The sequence below is a fragment of the Patagioenas fasciata genome, chromosome 2 (genome assembly GCF_037038585.1).
Source record: "Patagioenas fasciata isolate bPatFas1 chromosome 2, bPatFas1.hap1, whole genome shotgun sequence".
Classification (NCBI taxonomy): Eukaryota; Metazoa; Chordata; class Aves; order Columbiformes; family Columbidae; genus Patagioenas; species Patagioenas fasciata.
Genome location: NC_092521.1, coordinates 76,852,191 through 76,877,459, shown reverse-complemented (window position 1 = coordinate 76,877,459; position 25,269 = coordinate 76,852,191). Strand labels below are relative to the sequence as shown.

Here is a 25,269-nt window from a genome sequence, read left to right as displayed (position 1 = left end):
ACGGTGGGAGTTGTGTGGCTTGAGTGGCAGGGGCGGGGGGCGGGGAAGCGCATACTATTAGGTAGAATACAAGCGCCAAGTGCAGCAAAAGTGGGTTACATCGAGTGACGTGAACATAAAAGAGGCACGGCGGAAGGGAACGTGCTGCTCCTCCCCAAGGCGCCTTCAGAAAGATTTCGGTCCCTCCCGCAAAGCGAGGTGGTATTGCCCTCCTTTATAAACACAGCCGGCTAAGCATGCTTGTCTTGGTGCTGAGGGAGCGCGGTGGTGAGGGAATGGGGTTGGTGCGGAGAGGAGGGGGGTGGGGGGGGCAGATGATGGGTAGCTCTGCGGTTGGTGGAGCTATACTCTGGAGAAAAGTTTCTCCTGTAGGGAAAAGCACTAATCGTTCAGGGACGTCTGTCTCCCTGATGGTGGGGCGGTCTCTGCCCGCGCCGCCCTTGAGCTGCTCCGGGACGCGCTGCTTGCCGGGCGGGCGGGAAGAACTACGGGCTTAAACAGAAACCGCTTTCCTACACCGACATAGTAGCCTAGCGCTTCAGCTCCTCACAAGCAGTAATGGTGAGGTTTCGCTTGGGTCTAAGGATCAGCTGAAGGGATATAAGTTTATTTTTCCTCGTTTCCTAACTCTTTGATACAAAACACTACTGTGTCTTAAGTGTAATCGTATAATAAAGCGATTAGAGAAAATGCTCATTAACGTTTGTTTGTAGGTGTGATGGCCAAGGTGCTGGCGAACGGGAGCCAGGCAGCAGGCACACAGGAGGATTGCGAAGGCAGCTGCAGGAGAAGGAGCTGGGGGCTGCTGGCCACCGCTGGTGTTGGGGGGACCTTGGTGGCAATTTATGCTGTGGCCACCCCTTTCGTGACCCCGGCTCTGAGGAAGGTGTGCCTGCCCTTTGTTCCTGCGACTTCCACTCAGATCCAGAATGTGTTGAAAATGCTGGAAAACAGAAGCGGCTCTCTAGTTGACATTGGTAGTGGAGATGGGCGTGTTGTAAGTTATGGGCATCGCATTCTTTTTCTTTCGCCTCTCAAAAAAGTGCGAAATCCTGTAACCATGACTGCTGTTGTTTCTTCATATTTATGAACGTCTTGTCTTTGGCATCCAGTGTTTTGAGTCCTCTGAGAAGGCTCAAAGCTGAGAAAGGTTTACATTCAGTGTAGGTGAGTAATCAATATTTTGCTGCAGTGTTACCAGCAGCTTGACAAGGTACAAAATTATAACCTTATCCTGTTGGCTGGAGAGAATTGTACTGCATTCTTGTGAAAAGATGCAAAGTATTTGTGTTGTGGTTGTGAAAGAGCTGTGACTCCATGTAGGTTTGTAGCTGCAATGTATGAGGCTGTGAGATTAAATAGCACTGTGCTTTTGGAGGGTGAGATGAATTACAAAACCAAAAATTCTGATACTACAACTGTAGTCTTCACACCTTTGTGCACTGCTGCATGCCCTGCTTCAAAATGAATGTGGTGAAACTGGAATAATTACCAAGAGATATGGTGAGAATCAGCAAAGCCAAAGTGATACTGTGCTTCCAGGACGTTGTCTGAAGCCGTGTTTGTGAATTGTGATGGTGAGGACATAGTGGAGAATGGTCTGGTTTTTTGTGTGTGTTTTTGTTTGTTTTGTTTGTTTTGGGTTTTTTTGTTTTTTTTTTTTTTTTGTAGTTGTGATGTTTTGTGTAGCATTTCCTGAACATCTGCCTCAGCCCAGTTTTAGCAACGAGATGGTGCACTAGGTGGAACAAGTGAGTGCTTGAATGCTACCTTTGTCCATATTTCATGTGAATGAGTCAACCGTTTTTCCACACTAAAAATTTTGATTTGGAAATCCAAATATGTCAAGATGGCTTAGGAAGAGTGCCTAAGTAGGAAAGAGAGAAAAGCACATAGGTGCGACTTAACTCCTTCTCAAGTTCTCTCTGCTCAGCGTTCTGGCTGTTGACCCTCATTTGAGGCACCTAATTTGAAAAGGTACTGTGTATTTAATTCTGACCTTGTATGTATGTGTATATATATCTATATATGTAGGTGTCTAAATGGAGACTGAAGACTTCTTGGAGATCCAGATGTCTAAAATTGAATGCTTGGTGTTGCCCTAATGCATCTCTCCTGAAAAAAAGTTGAGCTTGTGTTGAGTTTTATTTTCTTCCTTGTAGGTGATAGCAGCTGCAAAAAGGGGATTCAAAGCTGTTGGTTATGAATTAAATCCCTGGCTAGTCTGGTACTCCAGATACCGAGCCTGGAGAGATGGGGTACATCAGAGCACCAGATTTTATATTTCAGACTTATGGAAGGTAGGTGATGATGTGTGTAAGAATGAATCTGGGATATTTGAGGGATTTCTGTAATTTGGAGATAGTTTCTTGAAAGAACCAGAATGCCGACTGGCCACAAGGTGCTGTGTTGGGCTTTGAGAAAAATACTTGAGCCCATGGGCACAAATACGCTACTGTCCTGGTTTTGTGCTTCAGTGAAGTGCTGTCTTTTTACAGTACAGGCTCCTTGAGTGTGTGATGTCATTCTGGTGCCTGATGAATGTCAGGCTTCACTGAGAACTGATTTCTGGGGAGGGTCAATAACAAGACTCTTCTTCACCTAATGTGCAAAATAACCATTTCATTAGACATGTTGTTTTCTAGCCATGCAATGTGTTACCTTGGTTTTGAGTGTTGCTTGAAAGTAACTTCCGTACATGTGACTGAGAATTTTTTCGCAGTTTTCAGTCATCTGAGTCACAATTACTTCTTTATTGCGGTGTGCTATTTCGAGTCATATTTATGTGGACCTCTCCCCTGCTATTTTTTTTTTTTTTTTAAGAATGGCATTTTGTAATGGGTAAAGTGGATACCAGGAATTTTTGGGAAAAGTGTGAATGTACTGTTTTTGTTTAGATAAGAGTATAGGAAATCTTCAGAGCACTGACTGAGGAACCCAGGCTTTGGAATGCTTGGGAAGTTTTTATAGCTAGCTAACATTTAGCAAAAGTGGGGGCACAATTAAAACATACCTCATTTTAATATATGTAGAAGTTGTGGAAAAACTTAGCTACGAGTAATATCGTATAGGTGTTTCCTAAACTGGTGCTCTGTGCTACTAGAATTAGTGTCATAGTCTTTGCCAGGCAGTAGAAGTTTTTTGCCACTCCACAATCTAAAGTTGTCTTTCTGTGGAAATCTGCATGAAGCAAAGTTAATGTGGGATCTCCTTTCTTATTTTTGGTCTAAATCCCTGTTGAAAGGTGTGCAGCTAGGAGTAGAGGAAAACAATGGTGAGAACTTCTCCAAATATAAGTACCATTTTCATTAAGACTTGTTCTCAAATTTTCTTCTAGGTTTCCTTTTCCCATTATACAAATGTTGTTGTTTTTGGGGTACCTCGAATGGTAAGCTTTCTATTTTGCATTGTTTAATTATTTTAATACCAAGGCATGCAGTGTTAGTACATTCATCTGCAGAATGAGCCAACCTAGAGATTGACATAGGTAGTTAGTAGTAATACTTTGATATTTCATTTTTGCTTATTAATGTCTATGATTAAACCTGGTAAAACTTGTGACAGTGTGTGGACTGGAGCTCTAAAAATATAGTGTGTTTTTTTTTTTTTCAGAAGTATTTTCTGTCCGTTATTCCAGACCCAAAATGAAAACTGCTGTGCACAAGTTGCTTGGGGGGAAGGTGATAGCTTAGTTCTTGAAAATGTCAGGTTTTCATACTGAAAACAATGAGCAGTATGCAGGGAGAGAATGGAGTAGGAAGTTTGCTACAGCTCATTTTTGGGAAGCTTGTTAGAGGAGAGTACTGAATGTTGCTTATGTTCTTCTCCAAAAACTCGATCAACTCAAATAGGCCCTTGCCTGTGTTAGACTGTGAGCGTTTAGGAAGGGAGACAAATACTTCAAGTATAATTGTTAGAGGACAAGTACACAAATTCTTTGGCTTTTAGGAAGGCTTTGTAACCTATGTTCACCATGTCCCTGTGGAAAATGCATTCTTCAAACTTGCTGTAGAAATTGAGTTGCAGAGTGACTGCTTTACTCATATATTTGATGAATTAAGTCAGACACTACATTTACTTTGGCTTTCAGCTCGATCTAGTTGTTTTTTTTTTTCCCCCTCTCTATTTGAAATGAGAAAAAATCGTAAATATTTAAATAATCTTGGCGGTTTCTTTTTTTTTTTTTTTTGGTTTATTATTGGAATTTTCTATAGAGGTTGGATGCATATTGAGGAGCAAATCAGAAATATCCTATAAGTGCTCCTGTATTGCTTTTTAATTTGCTAAGGCAGATGTGGGATGGAATGAGTGAAGTTTCATGTGATGTTATACTATACAACATACACTGATAATATCTCTGTAGTAGCAGCAGGAAGATGCAACAAGAAGTAAAATAAAGCTTCTCTATTCTCAGCTTTTTCTTTAACAGCATTAGAATGAAATACCTGCTTCAGATTCAAGTTGTAGCTGGTGTTAGAAACTGAAGTGAAGATGCCTTTTTCATCCTGCTTTTGTGGGTGGCAAATTAGTGAGAACTATGAAGGTATTTGTGCTGCAGATGTTGGCAGGTTTGGATGTTAAGTGTTCTCGAGCTTGAGTTCCAGGAGGGGGCAGTATAAATATTTGAATTTTCAGTCAGAAATTCTGCAATAGCACTGAGGGGAAAAGTACAAGTGAATAAAGATATTTCAGTAAAACAGAAATAAATAAATAAATAAATGCCCTGGTCAAATGTGAGTAAACCTAGCAGAAATGCTGGCTTAACTTTAAATGTATTGGTATAAAGTGGGATAAATTAGTAACAGCTGTGATAGAAAGACTAGCTATAGGGCTGTCCAGGTTTAACCTGAATTAGCAATATAAGGACGATAGCTGCTTGCTCACTCCCTCCCTGACCCCTGAATACAGGAGCGAATCAAAAATGAAGGGAGAAACTTGTGGATTGAGATAAACACAGTTTAACAAAATAACAAAATATTGCTGGTGCACTACTACTATATATAAAATTGAGAGTAGAAAACAAAAGATACTCAATGCAATTCCTCTCAAACTCTGTACACACTGAGCAGCCAGTCCCTGGCAGCAGCACCTGGTTCTGGAGATAGAAGAGAGGAAAAGTCAGGAAGGTCCAGATGCCTGGAGGTTTGGCAAAAGGCCAAACTAAAGAAACTCCCAAACAGAACTCCACCAAGCAGGTTTCCATGCTGGCTCTGACAGACCTAGCCAGAAGATCCTGACTCTCCTTAAATACGAAGCATGATGCTAATGGGATGGAATAATCTTACTGATCAGTCTGGATGTCAGTCAAATTCTGTTCCATCCATGCTGCCCTTGCCAGCTGCCTCACACCTGTGAGCAGAGAGCTCAGATTGTCCTTGGCTCCCAGACAACAACAATTAAAAACTTTAACTTTGTCCTGGGGTGTTCTTGTTCTCAAACTAATTCAAACAATGACTGTGCTAGCTACAAAAAAAGAGAAAGGTTTCTAATTGCATGAAGAAAATGAACTCACTTTCAGTCAAACCAGCACGAGGGCTCAGAATAACTTCAGTAGATTCAGTAAATACAAGCCTAACTTCTCCCAATGAAAATATTGTCATAAATGTTATAGATCCAAAATTATGAACTACTGTCTTTCCTGAGCCTTAGTTGGCTAATGATCCCCTTTAAATTTACTTTGGAAGTTGTGAACGCTTAGCTTCCTGGATGACTACATTGATTTTCTAGAAACTTAAATGCAGTTTATCTTTATTGAGGACAATAGGCCTCTTTAGCTTTTTTTAATAATACTGGTCTGATTTGATGCTGTCACACAGAGCTTTTATTTCATATCTGAGATTAGTTTACGGGACTTAGATTTATTGATCTTCAGGGAAGATTAAGACCTCTCAGTTCTTGCAAGAATCAGAGGGAAGGTGTGTTTATCTGAGTCATTGCAGAGAAACTTTCACTTGTTCAGGGTGGGATGACAGAATTTTTAACTAGTGCTCATATTCACCACTTCTGTGTATTTTAACTGATTATATTTTGTACAAAAGGTTTACTAAACTCTATGTAGACATAGCAAAAAAACCCAACCCTCTCTTGATATACAAGTATAGTAGGATTGTAACACCTGTTACCAAGAGATTTAGCTTAAAAACTAGTTTGACTGTGGTTCAAGGATACAGTTCTTTTGGCTGAACAATTAATGAAGTTTTCTAATTTGAGCTAATGTAGATGTGAGATGTCACTAATTTTCGTAATTACTTCTTAAAAATTAGACTATACCTGTATTTGTCATTTCTGTGAAAAATTATTCCTTCCTTTTCTGGTGTCTCAGCTCAGTTTGAGATACCAAAGTGGACTTATTTTTCTAGTTTATTTAAGCTGCGGTAGCAAAAATGTTTAAAAGAAGCATTTGCTGTATGGATGAAATCAGAGCATAGAATGCTTAAAAATATTCAGAGGTAACTCTTTGATATATTAGATCTATGACCATAATTTTCCTAAAATATTCCATTTTAAGCTTAAATGTAGCTATAATAGGATGTTACATCAAAGATACCCCCTGCATGTGTGTGATAGTGGAAGCTATCTGCAGCCTTTGGAAATATATTTTCTTTAGTCAGTCCTGTTTTCTAATAGTGGGGTTTTTTTTGTGTGTGTGTGTGTGGTTTTTTTTTTTAATCTATTTTGTGTCCTTTGTGACTTAAATTGAGCTGTATTTGTAAATGATTCTAAATGTTATGTCATGGTACAAAATTAAATAGATTTTTACATGTAATAGAAGTAACTTGTGGTGCTTGCTGTTATAATCACTCCCTGAGATAGGTACCATGTGTAAGAATAAGAGGAATTCCAAATGGATGTGGACTGATCTACTTAGGCATAACCTGAAACTTCTTCAAAGGACAAAAATGGCTAAAAATATAGTTTCCTTTTTTTTTTTTTTTTCCTTCCCTCCAGAACATAATCACTATTTGGGATGAGAAAGAAATTTCTTTGAAGTCTTGGTGTCTTAATTCATTTCTTACTTAATCTATAGCAGAATTTTCTAAGTTATTATACTTATTTGAGACAGAGTATCTGACTGGACAGGGTGTTGCTTTGTTCTGGGGGAGTAGTGATATTTCCGTTGGCTTTCACATCCACTCAATTTTTGCAAATGGAGGAAAGCTGACTGCAGGTCTTCAACCAAGGAGAGTTGCGTAGTGGTATTTGATATGGCCTCCCACAACATCCTTCTCTCTAAATTGAAGAGGTTCAAATTTGATGGATGGACTATTTAGTGGATAAGGAATTGACTGGATGGTGGCATCCAGAGAGTAGTAGTCAATGGCTCAGTGTCCAGATGGAGATCAGTCATGAGTGATGTTCTTCAGAGATCCATATTTGGACTGGTACTGTTTAATATCAAATTTGCAGATGACACCAAGTTGTGTGGTGCGGTTGACATGCTGGAGAGATGGGATGCCATCCTGAGGCACCTGGAGAGGTGGGCCTATGCAAACCTCATGAGTTTCAGCAAGGCCAAGTGCAAGGTCCTGCACATGGGTCTGGGTAGCTCCTGGTATTAATACAGGCTGGGGTCTGAAGGGATTGAGAGCAGCCCTGTGGAAAAGGACTTGGGGGTACTGGCAGGTGAAAAGTTGGACATGAGCTGGCCATGTGCACTCACAGCCCAGAAAGCCAGTTGCATCCTGGGCTGCATCAAAGTGAATGTGGCCAGCAGGTCAAGGGAGGTGATTCTGCCCTTCTACTCTGCTCTGGTGAGACCTCACCTGGAGTCCTGTGTCCAGCTCTGGAGCCCTCAGTACAGGAGAGACATGAACCTGTTGGAGAGGGGCCAGAGGAGGGTCATGAAAATGATCAGAGGGCTGGGACAGCTCTGCTGTGAGGACAGGCTGAGAGGTTGGGGGTGTTCAGCCTGGAGAACTTACTGTGGGGAGAACTTACTGTGGCATTTCAGTACTTAAAAGGGGCCTATAAGAAAGATGGGGACAGGGTGTTTTGTAGGGCCTACACCAACAGGACAAGGGGTGGTGGTCTTAGACTAAAAGAGGGTAGATTTAGACTAGATAAAAGGAATATGTTTTTTACAATGAGGGTGGTGAAACACTGGCACAGGTTGCCCAGAGAGGTGGTAGATGCCCCATCCCTGGAGACATTCCAGGCTAGGCTGGACGGGGCTCTGAGCAACCTGATCTAGTTGGAAAATGTCCATGCTCATTGGAGGGGGTTTGAACTAGATGACCTTTGGTCCCTTCCAACCCAAACCGTTCTGTGATTCTAAATGCGGGGAGTTACATGCGTATGTTAACAGGCTCTAACCAACAAAGCTCAATTTCAATGGTATGTAACATGCCAGTACTTTACCATACAGTGACAGCAGAATATTTGCTTTGGGTCGTTGGCTGTATGATGTTTTGAGTGTCCTAGGATTTGTCCTGGGGTTAGGCTAGAATTATGAGAGGCATTGTCCTTTGAGTATCACATAATAGTTCATGCAACTTGAGGTGTCATAAATAGTATAAATTCAGGATGCTGAACTCTCCTTCAGAGAAGAATCACCCTGAAGAGAATAATGAACTAGAACATGGAAAGTCTTTTATTTTGTGTTGTGTTTTTTTTTTTTTTTTGTTTGTGGTATTTTGTTTGTGGGTTTTTTTTTTCAATCCAAGTTATCTGTGGTTTTTGATTGAATTTTTATAATTTAGAGTTATGATTTTTTTGATCTCACCATTTTATTCTTTGCCAATGCATCAAAGCCAAAGCGTATGTTGTGAATACTTTCCTACTATTTTTTCAAAAAATTCCTCAAACCTTGTCCTTCTTTTGAACACTTGAATTAGATTTTAAAGAAAATGTTTCTGGTTTTTACTGCTTCTGAAAGCTTTTTATTGTTGTTCAACAGATGCCACAGTTGGAGAAGAAACTAGAAGAAGAACTTGAATGTAATGCCAGAATCATTGCCTGTCGTTTTCCTTTCCCTTGCTGGATTCCAGATCATACTACTGGAGAGGGAATAGACACTGTATGGGCCTATGACTTGAAACATTCTAGAGGATGTGAAACAAAAAGCTTGGAAATTACACCAGGGGCAGAATCATGAACATCTAATTCATTTTTGTCCTGAAATTTTGTCTTTCTTTGTTAAAGATAAGATTAATGTGAATGGAGAGATATATTTTCTACAATAACTGAAGTACACTGGTTATCTGAAAGCACACAAAGGTTAGTGAAAAGCATAGTTAAATGGCTTAATGTAGTTAGTAAAAAGAAGAAAGTTTTATAGAAGCAGAAAACTTTAATATGAAAAACAAGATAAAACATGGTTTACTACTGTTGATGTGGAACATATGTAAAAGTTAAAATGCTCAAATTGGTGAACTTAATATGTGCATTCTTTCTGAGCCTATGTACCATTTGTTACTGGTATTGGAAGTGGTGTGCAAGTAGCTTCTCAAATGAGCTGTGGTTCCTGAATGTCTTCATTGTGTATAGCAAGTAGGCATTAGCTGCATACATAGAACTGATGCAGATTGAGTATGGTGATGATGCCAATGTTTTACACCTCAGCCTTTAATGTGTACTTTTTAAAGTTGGATATGACACAACAAGAAAATATAACAAGTTGTTTATTCATTAACACAAGTGCAGCCCTTTATTATATTCATGTATTTTTATTATGTGAAGAGAAAACTGCAAAAATGAGCTCTTACTAAATACTTACTGGTCTAAGCCTTTTCAAATGACCATGATTTTTCCTGACCTCTCTGATTTAGGGTTTCAAAAGTCACCTACTTGGCAGTGAAGTGTCACCACTTCTGTGTGCTTAAACCTTAGACAAGGTGTGGGTGAGAGCTGCTTACTTGAATGTGTAATGAAGAATGTTTCTGATTCCAGGGCTAGTTGGTCTGGCTAGCTTGGTTAAATCTGGTTAGACTTAATTGAATTTATAGTGAGATAGGAAGGGAGGTTTTCAGTCAGGCTTTTTTCCCTTGCACTTTTCTGAGTTCTGCTGTCTGATGAGATCTCGAAAATTCCTGGCATCGCTGCATGGCTTTTCTTGGAAGTAAAGCAAGTTCTCCCCACCTTTTTGCTGATACTGGTTTGCTGGGGGGTACTGTCACTGCCATGACATTTTCCTTTTCTAACGTGGTTTGAGCACTTTTATTATTTTGTAACAGTCTGCTTACTTGGTTGGTTTTTTAGTTCCCAGGTGACTTTTGACTGTTTTCACACGTTAACAATTAGTCAAAGTTCATAGTTAGCCTCCCCTGGCCCCCATGAACATATAGACCATTTGTTAAGTGATGACTACATAAGTTTGTCAGACCTTTTGCATCTATGATATGCATAGAACAAAGCTAAAACAGGGTAGGCAATTGTCACCTGACTTCTAAGCAATTATTACCACAACTGAAATTAATTTGGGCCAAGAGAATTGCTGAGACTGTGCAATTTCAGGTAAATACAAAGTCTGTGACATTTTATTAGACATTGGGAAAGCCTGTTTGCTGGGCTGTAGTATCTGATTTGAAGAGAAGTCAGGTGTTATTTGGGATGTATAGTCCATAGTTACATCTGTACCCAGGCTTTTTTCTGGTGGGAGGGGAGGAGAAAGGAGGATTTAAAATACAATCTACACTAGGAATTGAAATAGAGCAGTAGAATGCTTTTGTTCTGATAATGTATACAAAGCAGAAGAAAGGGACAAATGTATCTGCTCTGGAGTCTGCAAAGGAGAGATGATTTCAGCCTCACATGGGAAGGCACATCTGTCAACATGGAGACTGTATGTACTGAATAATACTTGATTTCTGGTCAGCAGTCTTTTACAGCCTTTCACCACAGTGTAACATAGTACATCTTGTAAAACTACAGTAAGTTATTTTTATCACGATTTAAGTGTTATCATTATTGCACAGTGACAGGACAGGATTACAGTGGCTTGTCTAAAATGGCTGAATTTACTTGACTATCCCAAGGCCATAAAACTGGAACCTTAGACAAAGGAAATCTGAAATTATTTCTATTGAAAAAGACCATACAACGGGGAAATTAGCTTATTAAGCCAAATCCTTCCCTGAATGATTATAAAGGAGAAAGCAAAATATTTTGATTGATTGAATAGTGACTCTTCTGTAATGCAGTCCTTTGACCCAAGTTTTTACTGCCTGCTTTCACTGAAGTTGGTTTGTAGGGAATGAAGCAGGTATTTACTTTTTCTGCTATGTCTGACTATGTCTATTGCATTATCATTTGCCAGTTATAAAGGTAAAATTGAATTTCTCAATTCTGCCTGTGGTAAAGGCTTTGTGGAATGTACTTCTTAGTTACCATCTGTTGCTCCAGAAATATTTGTTAAGGAGAGCAAGTTAGAATTAATGACGTGATGGCCTGAGCTTTAGGAGCACTAAACTCTGTCCTCAAGGCAAGGAGAGATTTATGAATGCTTTTAAAGTAAAGCAGAGGGCTATTTCTTGCTCTGGCCATTTACTTTTGGGGGCCTACACTGAGACAGACAGTGGTCTGAAGGTGCAGTATTCCTTGTTACATAAGGAAACATGCTGTATTTCTGTGTCCATGGCTGAAGTGTGAAATGGAAAGTGAATTGCTCTAATTTACACAGGGGGACTGGGAAAGCATTTCTTGTCATGTTGTCCTCAATTTTTCCATTACTTGCTGTGTTTATTTGGTAGTTTACAAGATTAAATACTTAACTGTGACTTCAGTTATCACTGTATGAATTATTATATTGATATGCCTCCAATTGCTAGGCTCATGTATTACGATTTCATTGATATACTACTTCAAAGTACAAATTCATTTCTTCTGAAAACCAGGAAAGCCTTAGAGAACGGTCTTAATGAAATTATAGTCTAGTTCTGAAGCCAAAAGAAGGAAACCTTCAAGCTACACATGCTGTTCAATACCAAATTCAGATACACAGAAAAACCTATAGTTTATCTTTGTTTACGTTTTGTAGTAGAATCATGTGCCTTTTGGGAATTACTTGTTTTATTTGTTCCTTGCCCTGCCTAGGTAGGGTCAGAGTTCTATAGGAGTCAGACTTTCTTTTATTGTTTTTCTTCAGATGCATTATGTCCCTGCAGGCTTTGTGATGCAAAAACAGTTGTGCTAATGCACAGTTTGAGTGCTACAATTCAAATTTTGTAGCTTTCTATTTTGCATAAATTTGCTTTCTAGGGAGAAATAGGGAGTACAGCTACAAGTCAGCCATTTGATATGCAGTGTGCTGCTCAGTCACTACAGCTTACACAGCAATGTTAACTGAGCTTGTCCAGATTTGTTTGTGAAATGTGCACATATTTTTTGAGCTTCAGGCATTTCTGCGTTACTGGGTGTATTGAAGTTCCTGACTTACCCTCTGGAGTCTGATTGTATGTTGTCACTTAATCTAATACTGCTCCAAGAAAATTAACCCCCTGTCTCTGAGCTGCTGTTTAATTCTGACTCAGGCGTTGTAGCCAGGTAAAAAGGTACAGAATCAAGTTTAAAATAAAGCACCACATTTCACAAGCTGGTTGAATGAGTATGATCTTGTGGAAAAAAAAAACAAACTATCAAAGCCCAGGCTTTGGGAGGAGTCTTTCACCTGTAAAGAACACAGCTCAGGAGATGACAGAACTGAATTCTGCATACATTTTTAAAGAATGACTTTAGCTTCACTTTTCTTATATGTGTGTTCTTTAAAAAATATTACCACTGCAATACCATTTGAAGATCTAAAGGGGAAATAAGCAGAGGTAGAATTTGTTAGTCTTTTATATTTTGAGCTATGGGGAGAAAGGAGGAAGGGAATCTCATGCCCAAAGTATGGCAATTTGGACTATTTCAAAGCAGTTTGGCAGACTTGCACATCAGCTGTGCATATTTCTCATTGGATAGGAGCATCCATACTAAGAGAGTGGGCTATGATGAGCATTCACTCAGAAATGGATTCATGTCTTATACAATTAGACTTGAAAGGACACTAATTCTTGATAGATCACCTCAGACTTCTGTAGTTTCACTTTTCATGATGGTTTACAAATACTGAAGCATTTATTCAAGAATGGACATGAATTCTTCAAAGTCATGGTTGAAAGAGGGCAACCATACATCAGATCTAATGCCAGTAAATTCTGCTTTGAGGGAGTTATATTTCTTTTACATTTTCCAAGTTTGCAGTTCTCTAGTTTTACAATGTAGCCCTACATTGTTTTTCAGAAGTAACATATATTTATTCTAGAAGACTTCTAGACTTCCTGATTAGACAACATGGCCTCTGTGTTTAACTTAAAAATAATCCTTGAGTGAGATAGCTGCAGAATTAATATTTTCAGTATTTTTCTTTGTATGATAATCTTTCTATCTTGTATTCTGAGGGAGACTTATACAGGGATAGTTACCATTTTTCCTTCTTTGTTTTCTGAATTTTTCCTCTTATTTTTTTATTCCCTGTAAACTAAGTTGCCTTTTTTATCAGTTTTGCAGGAAGACTATGTTAAGGAATGTCGTTTTTCTCTTTAACATTTTAACATGTATTTTACTAGCCCTCTTGATTTATGTAACCATATGTATGCTGACATAGCATGACTTTTGTTTCCAGTAAATGAAAGAAAAACACATCCACCCCTATGGTATTTAGGCTGGAAAATAGCCTTTGGTCTACAACAGTTCTGACTATTTAGTTTTAAGTGCTTAGTTTCACATTTTTATTATATTTCATCACTCTGAATACAGGCATTTTAACCGTTCAATAGTTCTTTGAATTTCGCTTATTTGTTCAGGTGGGACTTTTGCTGATTTCTTTTTCTAACTATAATGTTGGGGTTTCTATTAGAGGCTTTGGTTGAAATGTCAGACTGATGGTTTTCCTGCAAATTGCTGTGTAGTCCTTGAAAAATCACTGTAATACAATCCAGCAACTTCTAGCACTGGTAAAAATTAAGTAAAACCTGCTTACCAGTAAATGTACAGGGATATCTTTCAGCTTACTGTATATATCTTGTGGTTTTTAAAAACAAAGTAGGTTTTTGAAGACACATATAAAGCAAGCTTGTGGCCTAAAGATTTGAGGTGAGCAGAGGTCTTTGTAAAGTCAGAAGCAGTAAATCAATGGCTTTCAACCTCAGGTTTGTGGGTGCCTTCTGAGGAATCCACAAAAAGTAATTTAAAAAAGCAGATTTGCTACTCGTGGTTGTGTCCTTCCATTGGAAAACTTTAGTGTGTCTGAAATTAACATTTGAGAATCCCTGCACTAAAGATAAGGGTTTACGTAAGACACTAGCTAACTGGAAATTAGTGTATCAAAGTGAGGAATCTTTTTCTTCTTTCTTTTGTTGCTTGCCTTGGACCTCTGAAGTGTACAAATGTATGAGGCTCTGTGCCTCTTCCATGCATGGAAATTCATATTTCACTTTGTGAGAACAGCTGCATGGTTTTGCACATTCCCATTACGTTTTACTAATTCTACTTTTGATAGATTTAGTTTAAGGGAATGTGCCTAGCTCTGGCATAAGCTCTCTTGATTCTTGACTGGAAATGGAAATCTGAGGAGAGCACACAAAATGAACATCCTTAAGATTATGTAGCTCTTATTGAAAAGATACTTATTTTTCTGTCTTTCCTATTTTTTTCAAGCTTTTCAGACTGTACACACAGATCAAAATCATTTATATGTCCATATGGACTGTTCTCTAAATTGTCTACAGAGACCCTCATCATCTGTGTTCATGTATATTTTCTGGCTTCTTCCTTTTTGTTTCAGTGCATGTAGAAGCCAAATTTACACTCTGACTTTACACATAATGCCTAAATAAGCTTTCTGGGTGCAATCAGTACCAATTAAGATTATTTGCAAACACAGATCTCACATGAACAGTTCTAAAAAGATCTCAAGCAGGAAGAGAACAAGTAATGGCCATGACATGAAAATATTAATGTTACTTAGTGACAGGGACAGTAAGGTCTCCTGTTGCTCAGGTACCTTTAATTTCAGTTGTCAGTCTGATGTGTCAAGTAAAACCAGGGCATGAAAGACACGTAGCAAAGCAGCACTATTGTGTGCTATTTTAAAATAAATTTATTTTCTAATACTACAATCAGAGGCAGCCTTCTGGTTTCTTCTAAATTGTGAAGTACTGTCATTGTTCTGATAAAGGGTATGTTGGTGGGAGAGCATGATTGGCTGAACTAATACAGCTAGTGAACATCTTGAAATGTTTTCTGTAGTGCTTTCAGATAATTTCTTTATTTACCCGTTCTTCTTTCCCAACAAAATACCTTCAGAGTGACAACAATACAGATTTAAAATGTATTTATTCACCCTTAGTAATTAAAGATTAGGAAGCAGCTTCTAATGTAAAAAATGTTGCCGGCTTCAGCAACTGTGTCGTGTTTACCAGAGTGTGTTGACTGTAATGTAGGTCAGATTAAGACTGACTTAACGAATGATTTAAGTTTCTTAGAAGAAGTTAGCACTTTTTGTAAGCCTTCTGGAAATGCAATCTGAATTAGGTTGTTGTGCTCATTCTAATAAAAATGCTGATCAAACAGTACTCTTCTCAGGATTATTTGTCTGCTGCATGAAAATTAGGTAGTCTGAGCACTTCTCAGGAAACAGGAAACCTGGACACTGGATCCTCCATAAGGCCTATACGTGTTTTATTCGTGTTTGTCTGCACTTTGGGTGGTTGTAAACATCAGAATGGTTGGAGTGGGGACTTTCTTCTGCTTGGGTGATACTTAGTGTGTAAAGACAAAGGACAAATTAGAGGTAGAAGCATACATTTAATCCCTTCCAGAATAACTAACCAGAAGTGATTCTTTTAATCTGACTGTGGTAAAATTTTCATTTCCACAGGTGCAAAACTAGATAGTGCCTATGATTCATTTATCGTTCTATTCTGTTGTATACCTGAAAAATCTATCTTGGTGATAAAAGTCTCTTTCCATTTTTGTGCAAAATGTAGGCTTCTGAAGCTTGCTGTCTTAGTATGATGTGATACAGCATATTTTTTGGCAGGCTTTTATGAATACTGCTTTAGTGCTGCTGAATTTGATCTCTGCCCCAGTCAAAGAACTCTGCAAAGCAGAGAATAAATTCACTCCATTTTTTTCTCTCTGCCTGATAGTAGTAGAATGTTGCTCTTTAGTTTTACACTGCTGTTTGTTTCTGGTACAGCTAATCATAAACTTCACTGGAGGGAAAGACCTAACACCAGTGTCCTCCCTCTGCAGCACAAACGTAAGAGCAAGACTGTCTGAGAGGCTTCCCTTTTGGATCGTCTCTCAGCAGCATGAAGATCCTGTACCAGTAGAGATGAGAATGCTTTCTTTTAAATTCTTTTTGCTGATACAAATACCATTTGTTAGGACCACTCATAGGAACATCTTGTTTTTCCACCAAGAGTTGATATAATTACTTTGGGCTTAAGATTAGTTCAAGGGGGTTGATACTGGGTCTGGTACAGAGGCTTGGATTAGTAGGACTCTATGTCTGCCTGCCTTTTGTGGAATGTTTTGCTCTTTACAGCAGCATAATTCCTTTCATGTGTCAGTAAAAATATATCGATGAAATGAAAATATAAGAATAATCATATAGTAATACTCCAGTGATAGACTAAGCTGAATGTTACTGAGTAGAGATTTCTAGGTTGGAGAAAGAGACACAAGTCTGTTCTGCCTTTAGTAAGCATATGTTGTTCCTATTAACTTCAAGGGAATTTGTTTGTGTATGTTTAAACAACAACAACAAAAAAGTAGAGGTAGAAGATGGCAGTTGGAATGCTAGTTATTAGTGTACATTCTGCCCTGCAATAAAATGTAGTGTTTATACACCAGTATTCATTTTCAAACTGCTACCGAATGATAAATCTAGCAACATTTTGTAGGGTTGGCTGGTGTGCTCTTCATGCTTTACAACTACATAAAACAAAGCAAAGAGATAATTTATTCAAGCCACAGACATAATTGGTGGCGATGCTTTGATTAAAATGAGTAAGTCTGCAACTGCACATTGATGTTGACAGCTAGAAGAATGTATTTTTTTTTAATTGGCTGCTCTGCAGCATGGCAATACCTGTGCACTTTCACAACTATTGGAGCCAGAGGTATAAAGGTCAGATGCTCACATGTGCCATTTAATGCCTTTTTAGCAGTTATGACTGTAAGATATATCACCTACGGAGGTTGTGTCTGTCAGGTTCGTGATCTTGGTTTTGTTTTCTTCACTCTTATCTTTTTATTAGCTTTTTATTACCTTTTTATTAGACATTTGATGTCTAATGGTTACTGCTTTTGACTGCATTTGGATATGTCTGTCACTGTTTATATGTACTACTTTGGGAGTAAAACACATTATTTGTATTGAAGTACACAACTTTGCATCATGTACTACATCTTAGTCTATTTTTGTGCAAGAGTCAGTCTGGTTCTTCTCTGTTTTGATTATTTCCATTTTTTCTGGCAGAAAACTTCACATCTTTGGACAACTTAAATATCTTGTTCTTGGCAGTATTAAATATAAATTGGCTGCAATCCAGGGTAGGTATTGTGACTTCTGTATCTTATTGCTTTACTTTTTGTTTGTTTTAATTTTTGTGCATGGTCTATTTCTAATTCCCTGAGGACACTTCACTAAACATGAATTAAACTTGATTTTTCTCTTGGTGAAGTCATCACATTGATCTTTCATGGCCTGTGTTAGTAAGCCTACATGTTCTCATTTCTCGCTTTTATTTCTATGTTTGTAATTCTTCATGGGTACAAATGAGTTGAACTGAGAGAAGACCTATTTTCTTTAGGCCGTCAAAATTTAACCTTATCAAAATGGCATGTAAAATTGAATGAAAAAGTTTTCTGGTTTGGGGAGTCATCAACAGCTCTCACTGTTTTAACTTTCTGTCCTGACAAGCCCAAACTAATCTTTCCCTGACACAACCATCAGTTTTAAGTGCAGTTACTGTCTTGATCTTTTGGTTAAGAAGCTGATTGATAGTGATCAGCTTAACTAGCTGAAAACCAGAACTGATGCATGTTATATTTTTCTGCTTGGAAAACAAGCTGCTGAAATGATGTGTAGATCTTCCTAGATTAGTTGCTTTCTCTATTTTTTTTTTCTAAAGTAAGAGGCAACAACTCAATGTCATCTGTAAATGTAAACAAACGTAAGACAAAAATACTTGATCGTATTCAGGAAAGTCCATATTGAACAATGTATGAACAAATACACTACCTCCACCATGGCAATCAAATCACCAGTTAAGTAAATATAGTCAAAATTTGTTAGTCCAGGAACAAAGCAATAAACAACATTGCTCCTTTCTGTCTTTTATCACTAAATAATGAAAAGTGATCACAAAATCAGACTATTCAAATAGAAAAGCAATTCAGAATGGATATACAGAAGAGACTGCTTGAGACAGTTTTCTGCATGGCAACATGTTTTTCTTTCCCTAGTTGAAAGATTAGTGACAGCACTTCGCCAGCCCTGGGATGGAAGGACTTTCCTCTGTATTTCCTTATTATTAGTACAATTTTGCTTCAATATGTTGATGCCTGTCATTTATACCACTAGAATTACATGAAACAGGAAGAGGTGCTAGGGAGAACAGTAATTAATACGAATTAGGTAGTGTTACCTAGCCATAATAACACTTGGATGTTCAGCCTGCACTACTTCTGTCATGCCATGTTGATGGTACAGCAAGAGCCATAAGATTAGGTAAAGATCAATACACTTTTTCAGCTAGGGCCAAGAAGGGAATGAACACTGGACCAAGGCCAGGTGAATTGAAAAAGATTAATCCTGTTTCTGAGGAGCAAGAAGCCTTGGTGCTACCTGCTTTCAAAATGTTTATTGAAAAATGATAGAGAGGAAAAATGTATCTTTTGATTTAAATTGTTTTCCTTATTACAGAGTTGTTACACCATCTGTTATATCCTTATGCATTGGGAAGTACCTGTTCCATAGACCACTTTAATATTAACATGATGGTTGTAGAAACTGTCTGAAAGAAAACGTTTGTCCTGCAGTTTGTATTAAAAAGAAAAATGAGACTTGTTCATTAAGGGTGAAAAGAATGTAGGAAACTGGTAAAAACTCTGCCTATCTGTAGTGTAGTTTCACCATAAAGCAAACTGTTTGTTTGTTTTTCCTGAGCAGCTATACAATGGAACTTTAATTTTCGAGGTTCGAATATCTGTACTGCAAATGCCACTTTTCACCATGTTTAGATGGATAATCTGCTCAAATATAATACTTCTAAATTAATTTTCTGCACGGAGCAGTTTGAATTTATACCATATGCTAGTTACTCCATAAAAATTTATTTTCTTCTATGTTGTAGACTAAGCATGTTATTGGTACATGCTGGTTTCACTTCCAGTTTCTGGGTCAGAATCTGTCAGTTGGTCTCCAGAGAGGGGTCAGACTTTGACCTGTGTATCAGCAGTTCCCTGTTTGCCATTTGCTGCCTCTCCACCATCCCCTTTTTCCCTCCTAGGTGCCATGTTTGTGGAGTTCTAGCTCAATTGGCACAGATTTTATTTCTAAATTAGATAAAATTTCTTGGTTTAGAAGATACCAATAGGAGGATTTCAGTCAGTGCCTTCACCGAGCAGGTTGAAGTGTATTTTAAAGCAGCCTTATTTCTGGATAGAAAAGCCCCTTATGGCAAATATATTTGGAGGTGCCAGACTGAAAAAGCAGTAAAGTAGATGATATTTTCTAGAGAACAAAGTTTCTAAAGAACTGTCTTAATACCTGACCAAAATGAATATTTAAAATATATTCCAGGCTGCAGTTGCTGATTGCATAAATTAAAGAAGGTGGGCATAAAAGCAGACACTGAAAAATCAGATTATTACTATCCTGGGTATTGCTAGACCATATGTCCATCAAAAATTTGCAGAGAAGAAAGAAAATTGAGCATACAAGCTTTAGTGAATGGTCTTCATGTTAATACTGCTCTTTCTTAAACACTCTTGCTCTCCTGAATACGAGCATCAGAGACTATCTGCAAAACAGACCGCCGAGGTGGCGTTTGTCCATTTTTCAGAGGCCCCAGTTGTACCTGTGCGTTGGCAGAGCCGCAGCTAGAGCAGCTCAAAGCCACAGTTAAGCATGTGTCCAACAAGCGAGGAGAACCTGGATGCTCACCCAGGAGTGTTTTCACATGGGCTTCTGCCTGTTCTGGGAGGATCAGGTTCTTCTAATCACTGTCTCCTGGTGTTTTCTGAAAGAAACTGGGTAGGTGTATGCCAGCATGCCGCATGCCAAACAGGAGACCTGGTTGCAAGGACTGAAATACTATGAGACATGAAGAGAAGGTGCAGCCTTTTCTGGAGCGCATGCTGCAGAGGTGGATAGCAATTGCACATTACAGCAAGAAGCTCAGAGCTTTTTTCTTGCTCTTGGCAAGGCACTAGTAGTGGTAGTGGTCCTCTGACTTACAAAGTAGAGTTAACTTTCTGTCTCCTAAAATAAATCTAGATGGAGGGAGTAAAGATATTAATTAGCCTTTCCTAGTGATAAATCCCCCTGAAGTGTAATTGGTTTGGACCTGCTACACTTTTATCTTTGCTGGCTCTTAGCCGATTGAACAGTTTCTTGTCCTTTGGCCTATGAAGGATGAAGCTGATCTCAACACTGAAATTGCAGACAACTTCTGCAGGTGAGGGTCTATATGTGCTGGGTCCTACTGAGCTACTCTGAATTCCTCAAATTACTTAGAATTTAATGAAACTGTAACAAAACCAAAACCTGAATTAGTTTTACCCGGGTCAGTATTCTATGTCTGATTTTTACATGCATTTATATCATTTAGAAGTCTTATTTTGGTTATTCTGCTTACCTGGTTCCTGTTATTACTTACACATTCTCCATTGTTAGTATTCATTTGGCACAGATAACATAAAAATACAGGAAATAAATGACCTCTTTCAGTAGGTCGCAGCCCTCGTTTTGTATGTGAACCTTAGTGGAGCTCACTTAAAAGAGTAACATTTGAACCTGTTGGAAAGAAAATGGAAACAATAATTGAGATGCGGACTTTTAAATCAATAGTAAACTTTGTACCTAGAAGACTGTCTTTTTATTAATACTCAATTAAACTGCAGGAAAACAGTCCTTAGCCTTTTACTGGTTGGTATTGCATGTCACAATATTTGTAATGCAGCATATGTTTTACACTATAATCCTTATAGAGCATGTTCAGTTTGTTGCGTCTAAGCTTTTCTATGTGTAGTTGAATCTCACTTCCTAGGCAAATTATTAATGATGAGGTAGCCAAATACTAATTTTCTCATAGTATGCAATTTGTCTCCTTAAGTAGAAGATTGAGATATTGGAAGTAATTACATGCATGGCAGATGTAACTCTGCTGTCACAGAATTCTCTAGATAAATGGCCACGCTTAAATTATTTTATCAAGTATAGCTTGTATTTCAGTAATAATTGGAAGACTGAACTGTGACTGAAGCCTGTTGTACTGTTTAATCTTTACACATAAGCGAAGACACTTTGTTGGCATAATTAAGTTGGGTGCAACTTTTTGCCAGCTATAGTAAGCACAGAGGCCCTCGGTAACCGCTTTGTCTCTTTTCAATGAAAAGTCGTGATTTGGTCAGTGAACTTCCCTGGGCAGCTAGGATGTGGGTTGTCTTTTATAATGCAGTAGGCTGCTAATTGTGTTTCTGAATGGTTGAAGGAAACTTCAGATTACTTAGTGATGTCGGGGGCAGGGACTCAGCAGTCACGGGAGTATCAGTGATTTCCCATCCTGACCTGCACCCGAAGGCCCAAGCATGACTGTCTGGAAATGGGGCTGTTGGTCTGATGGGTAGTTTTATTTTATCCATTCTGTAGGTAAGAGATTTCTGCTTCTTGATGCTCACTGCGCTGGGCTGTAGATGTGATTCATGGGGGCTCCCACATTTTGGTTGTCTGCGCCTTATGAGCTGGCTGCTGGTGTTGTCTCATGGTGCTCAGTCCCAATATCCGTTTGTTATCAGCCTGCATCTGCCTTGTCTGCTTCCCTCCTGGCCCCAGACTTCCACCTGCCCTGGGAGATGCTTGCCAGACTGACCTCTGCTAGCACTAGTTGGTTAACAAGGACTTGGAAGTTTATTGAGACTTGGTGTTTCAATGTGGTTCTCATAAGCCATCAGTTTATCAGGTGTAACAAGAGCTAATGGTGAGGCACAGCCCTGTGTTTGCTTTGAGTAAGATTTTGAGGTTTTTGTTAGTTTGAGACATTTATGGTGTTACTATTCTCTCTTGAAAAAAAAAAAAGTAGGTTTTTCTGATCTAAACTATGTTCTTCAAAAGACTTAAATTGCAAACCTCTGTTTTGTTTAGCTGTTCCTTTGTGCTGTGTGTTTGTCCATATTTTCATAGTTCTGGGTACATTTCCTACTGTTTTTGTCACGATAACCGTATAGATTGAGGCTTTTTTGCTTGAAACCCTGATCATAATTTGACTGTTTAATGTTGCAAAATAAAAGTTGCCTGTTATAATAATACTTTTGACTCCAAAGCCATTATTCAAATGCAATGATCAGAACAAACTCTTATGCTATTATCTCTTTGATATTTTAGATGAGATGCTGTGTTTCATCTGCTTTTCAATAAACTACTTTCTCTTTTTGCTGTTCATTGCATAGACTTTGTGTTTTCTGCCATTTCTTTCTATACTCAGAACTTGCTGGACAGTAACATGAGAGGCTTCATGTCACTGTTTCATCAGCTTAATGAAGATTAAGCAATGGAGATATGAATGCTTACTGTAATGCTGCTCCTCCACAAAAACAGCGACTGACTTCCTGGCATCTTCACAGTCTTTGCTTCTGCAGCATTTGCTTCTTCTCCTGGAAAATCTGATATTTGAGCTGGTACCTCTCTTTCATGCATTTCACCTATTTTTCCTGATTATTTTTTTAATAATTAATTTGTTACATTAATTATGGGAATGGTAGCATGTCTGTGAAAGGCAGAATTGTTCATGATATATGTTAAAAGTTTAACTTTTGCCTCTTCCTGTATATTCTGGTTTTGTTCCTAGTCACCGCATGGAGACAAACACTGATTTGCTGAGACCTGACACAGAAAAGATGACAGAATGTGTTTTGCTTTCTGCAAATGTTCTTAATGACATTTATTGTCATTAAGACAATATGTGTCTGAAATTACTCTTATTTGTGAAGGATATTTTTAAAAGGTGAATTTAGGGCACAGGCACTTATGTTTCCTTTTGCTAAAGGTATGCAGTAGGAAGAAATTATAATGATGTAATGAGATCTGAGTCTTTGATCACCAAATATGATAAAGGCCATGAAAAGAGGAGACCCAAAATGGTTTTATATAGTAAAATGAAAAAAGTGTAGATACCCTGAGAATAGCACAGATACTTAGCTTGCCTGCAACAAATGTTCTTGGATTTAAAGTTTTTGAAGGAAAATGTTGAAAGAAAATATTCTGATTTCTGTATTTTTTTTTCTTGGTTAAATCTATTCACTGAATTGTGACCTAATTTGACACTGGAACTGTATTTTCTTAAGTAGACGAGCTTTGATAAATACTGCACAGATCTCTCTGCAACATCCCATACAAAGCTGCATATAGATAATTCTCCTCTGGCTGGGTTCTTTTAATTTCACAAATATGTGGATGTAGCTGCTAGTTTTACAAAAGCTGAGAAGGAGAACTCATATATTATGTGGCTATTTTTATCCAGATAATGTATTATTTGGGAGAGTACTATTTGATATAATGGAAATAATCATGTCTCATTTATGTAAATGTCCGATCTTTTTACTACATTGCATAATTTTCCCAGTTTTTAGCGTAAACACTATTTGAATTTATGTTATATCTAACTGAATTGAAATATCTTTCCTTGCTGAAATTAAATGTAAAAAAAGTCTTCTGTTTTTCAGAGGAAAATAGTCTAGTTGCCTGCATTCTAATTCTTTCTCTGCCTGAGGGAATTTGAGGTCTCCACTCCGTAGTGCTGGGTCACGCAACTGTTTCATTCTATATAAATGATTAAGCAACCCCTGCCGCAGGGGCTGGGAGTTGGGAGTGCCGCATCTCAGTGACCAGTACTGGAGGATGGCATTGGCATTAAAATCTGAACCAACGACAAAGCAGTTTCTCTGCCATCAGAGGAGAGGTGCAAGTAGCAACTCCTTTTAAAACTTCTCTTACCTCTTGTACTCCCTATGTTCCCCTTATTTTCAGCAAATCAGCATTTTCCATGCATTGTCATGGTGTAGAAGTGACATGGAAGCTTCCGTGTCCTAGGGAGGTTTGCCCCAGCATCTCCCCACTGAGGAACTCCTGTCTCCTCCGCTGTCTCCTCTTTCAACCAAATTAAGAGTGAGGGGTGCAGGAAAAAGTCGTTGCCAATATTGAGCATGGTTCTCCTTGCTTCACCCAGCCCCCAGGTTTTGATGATGCCATTGCTGATGAGGACAAACCTCTTCATTTTCTGTCCATAAAGATTTCAGGCAACACTAAGGCTTCCTTTTCTCTCATTGTAAATATTTTTTTTTTTTGGACTTAAATTACAAACAAAAGACAGATACCTGTGTTGCTATCCAGTAAAGTGTCACTTTGGATCATGCCCTGAATGCTTAGCTCTGACTACCAATTACACGGTATGTGTAAACTGGAAAGGTTGTCTTGATTTTCTTATGCATAAGCTAAATGATACAAAAACTTAAATGTGGAGGATAATTAACAGCTTCTTAATATGCAGTCCTGTAACAGAGTGAAAACATGTACACTACCGGGTTAATATATTTATTGTTGTCCGTTATATTTTACATATGTGAAATTTTATTTCCCTTTTGAAATACTTTATTTCTGAACGTGCCTTGGGATGGCAAACAACCTGGCAAAGATTTAACTACTACAGTGTTGCAACTGGAAATGTTACTATTTGTGGTAATTAATGAAAAAAATTTTGCTTATTTGTCTTCAAAATTATTTTAAACATTAACTAATTTCTAACCAGTCTTTTTAAGACAAGAGAGTGATATCTTTTACTTGAGAATATTTGGTCAGTAGGTGGAACTAGGGTGCCTGTTTTGTTATTTTAACATGTTTGCATCTTGCATTCATGCCAAGAATGTGAATAAGGTATTTAATATTTAATGTCATTTACTTGAAAACTTTCAACAGTCAGTCATCAATTTCTTTCCACAAATGGAATTCAAAATCTCTGATTGAATGACACTCAAAACTATGATGGTATTTTGTGAAGATGGGTG

At 38.2% G+C, this 25,269-nt stretch overlaps 1 protein-coding gene across 6 annotated transcripts; it reads left to right on the top strand.

Annotated features, from left to right (window-relative positions):
- The first annotated feature begins 39 nt into the window (after positions 1-39).
- ATPSCKMT (ATP synthase c subunit lysine N-methyltransferase) lies at positions 40-24,655 on the top strand. 6 transcript variants are annotated; one of them, XR_011737518.1, is made up of 7 exons: positions 202-267; positions 714-997; positions 2,163-2,300; positions 3,338-3,388; positions 8,897-9,216; positions 17,465-17,538; positions 22,695-24,655. XR_011737518.1 is itself a non-coding variant. In XM_065830031.2 (5 exons), exons 2-5 carry the CDS (start codon positions 719-721, stop codon positions 9,092-9,094), a joined length of 666 nt encoding a protein of 221 aa, XP_065686103.1. In that variant the 5' UTR covers positions 40-198; positions 714-718; the 3' UTR covers positions 9,095-15,551. The 6 variants fall into 6 exon arrangements, 3 of the variants coding, with proteins under 3 accessions (XP_065686103.1, XP_071660557.1, XP_071660556.1); XR_011737519.1 differs by lacking the exon at positions 22,695-24,655 and adding an exon at positions 18,454-22,518; XR_011737517.1 differs by lacking the exon at positions 22,695-24,655 and having other exon boundaries at positions 17,465-22,518.
- The last annotated feature ends 614 nt before the right edge of the window (positions 24,656-25,269 follow it).

What these genes read in the sequence shown, in the direction of transcription:
- ATPSCKMT (XM_071804455.1), top strand. Translation starts at nt 237, where the DNA reads ATGCTTGTCTTGGTGCTGAGGGAGCGCGGTG. An exon ending in ATATTTCAGACTTATGGAAG is followed by an intron (nt 2,301 to 3,337) that starts GTAGGTGATGAT and finishes ATTTTCTTCTAG; the next exon opens with GTTTCCTTTTCCCATTATAC. An exon ending in TTTTTGGGGTACCTCGAATG is followed by an intron (nt 3,389 to 8,896) that starts GTAAGCTTTCTA and finishes GTTGTTCAACAG; the next exon opens with ATGCCACAGTTGGAGAAGAA.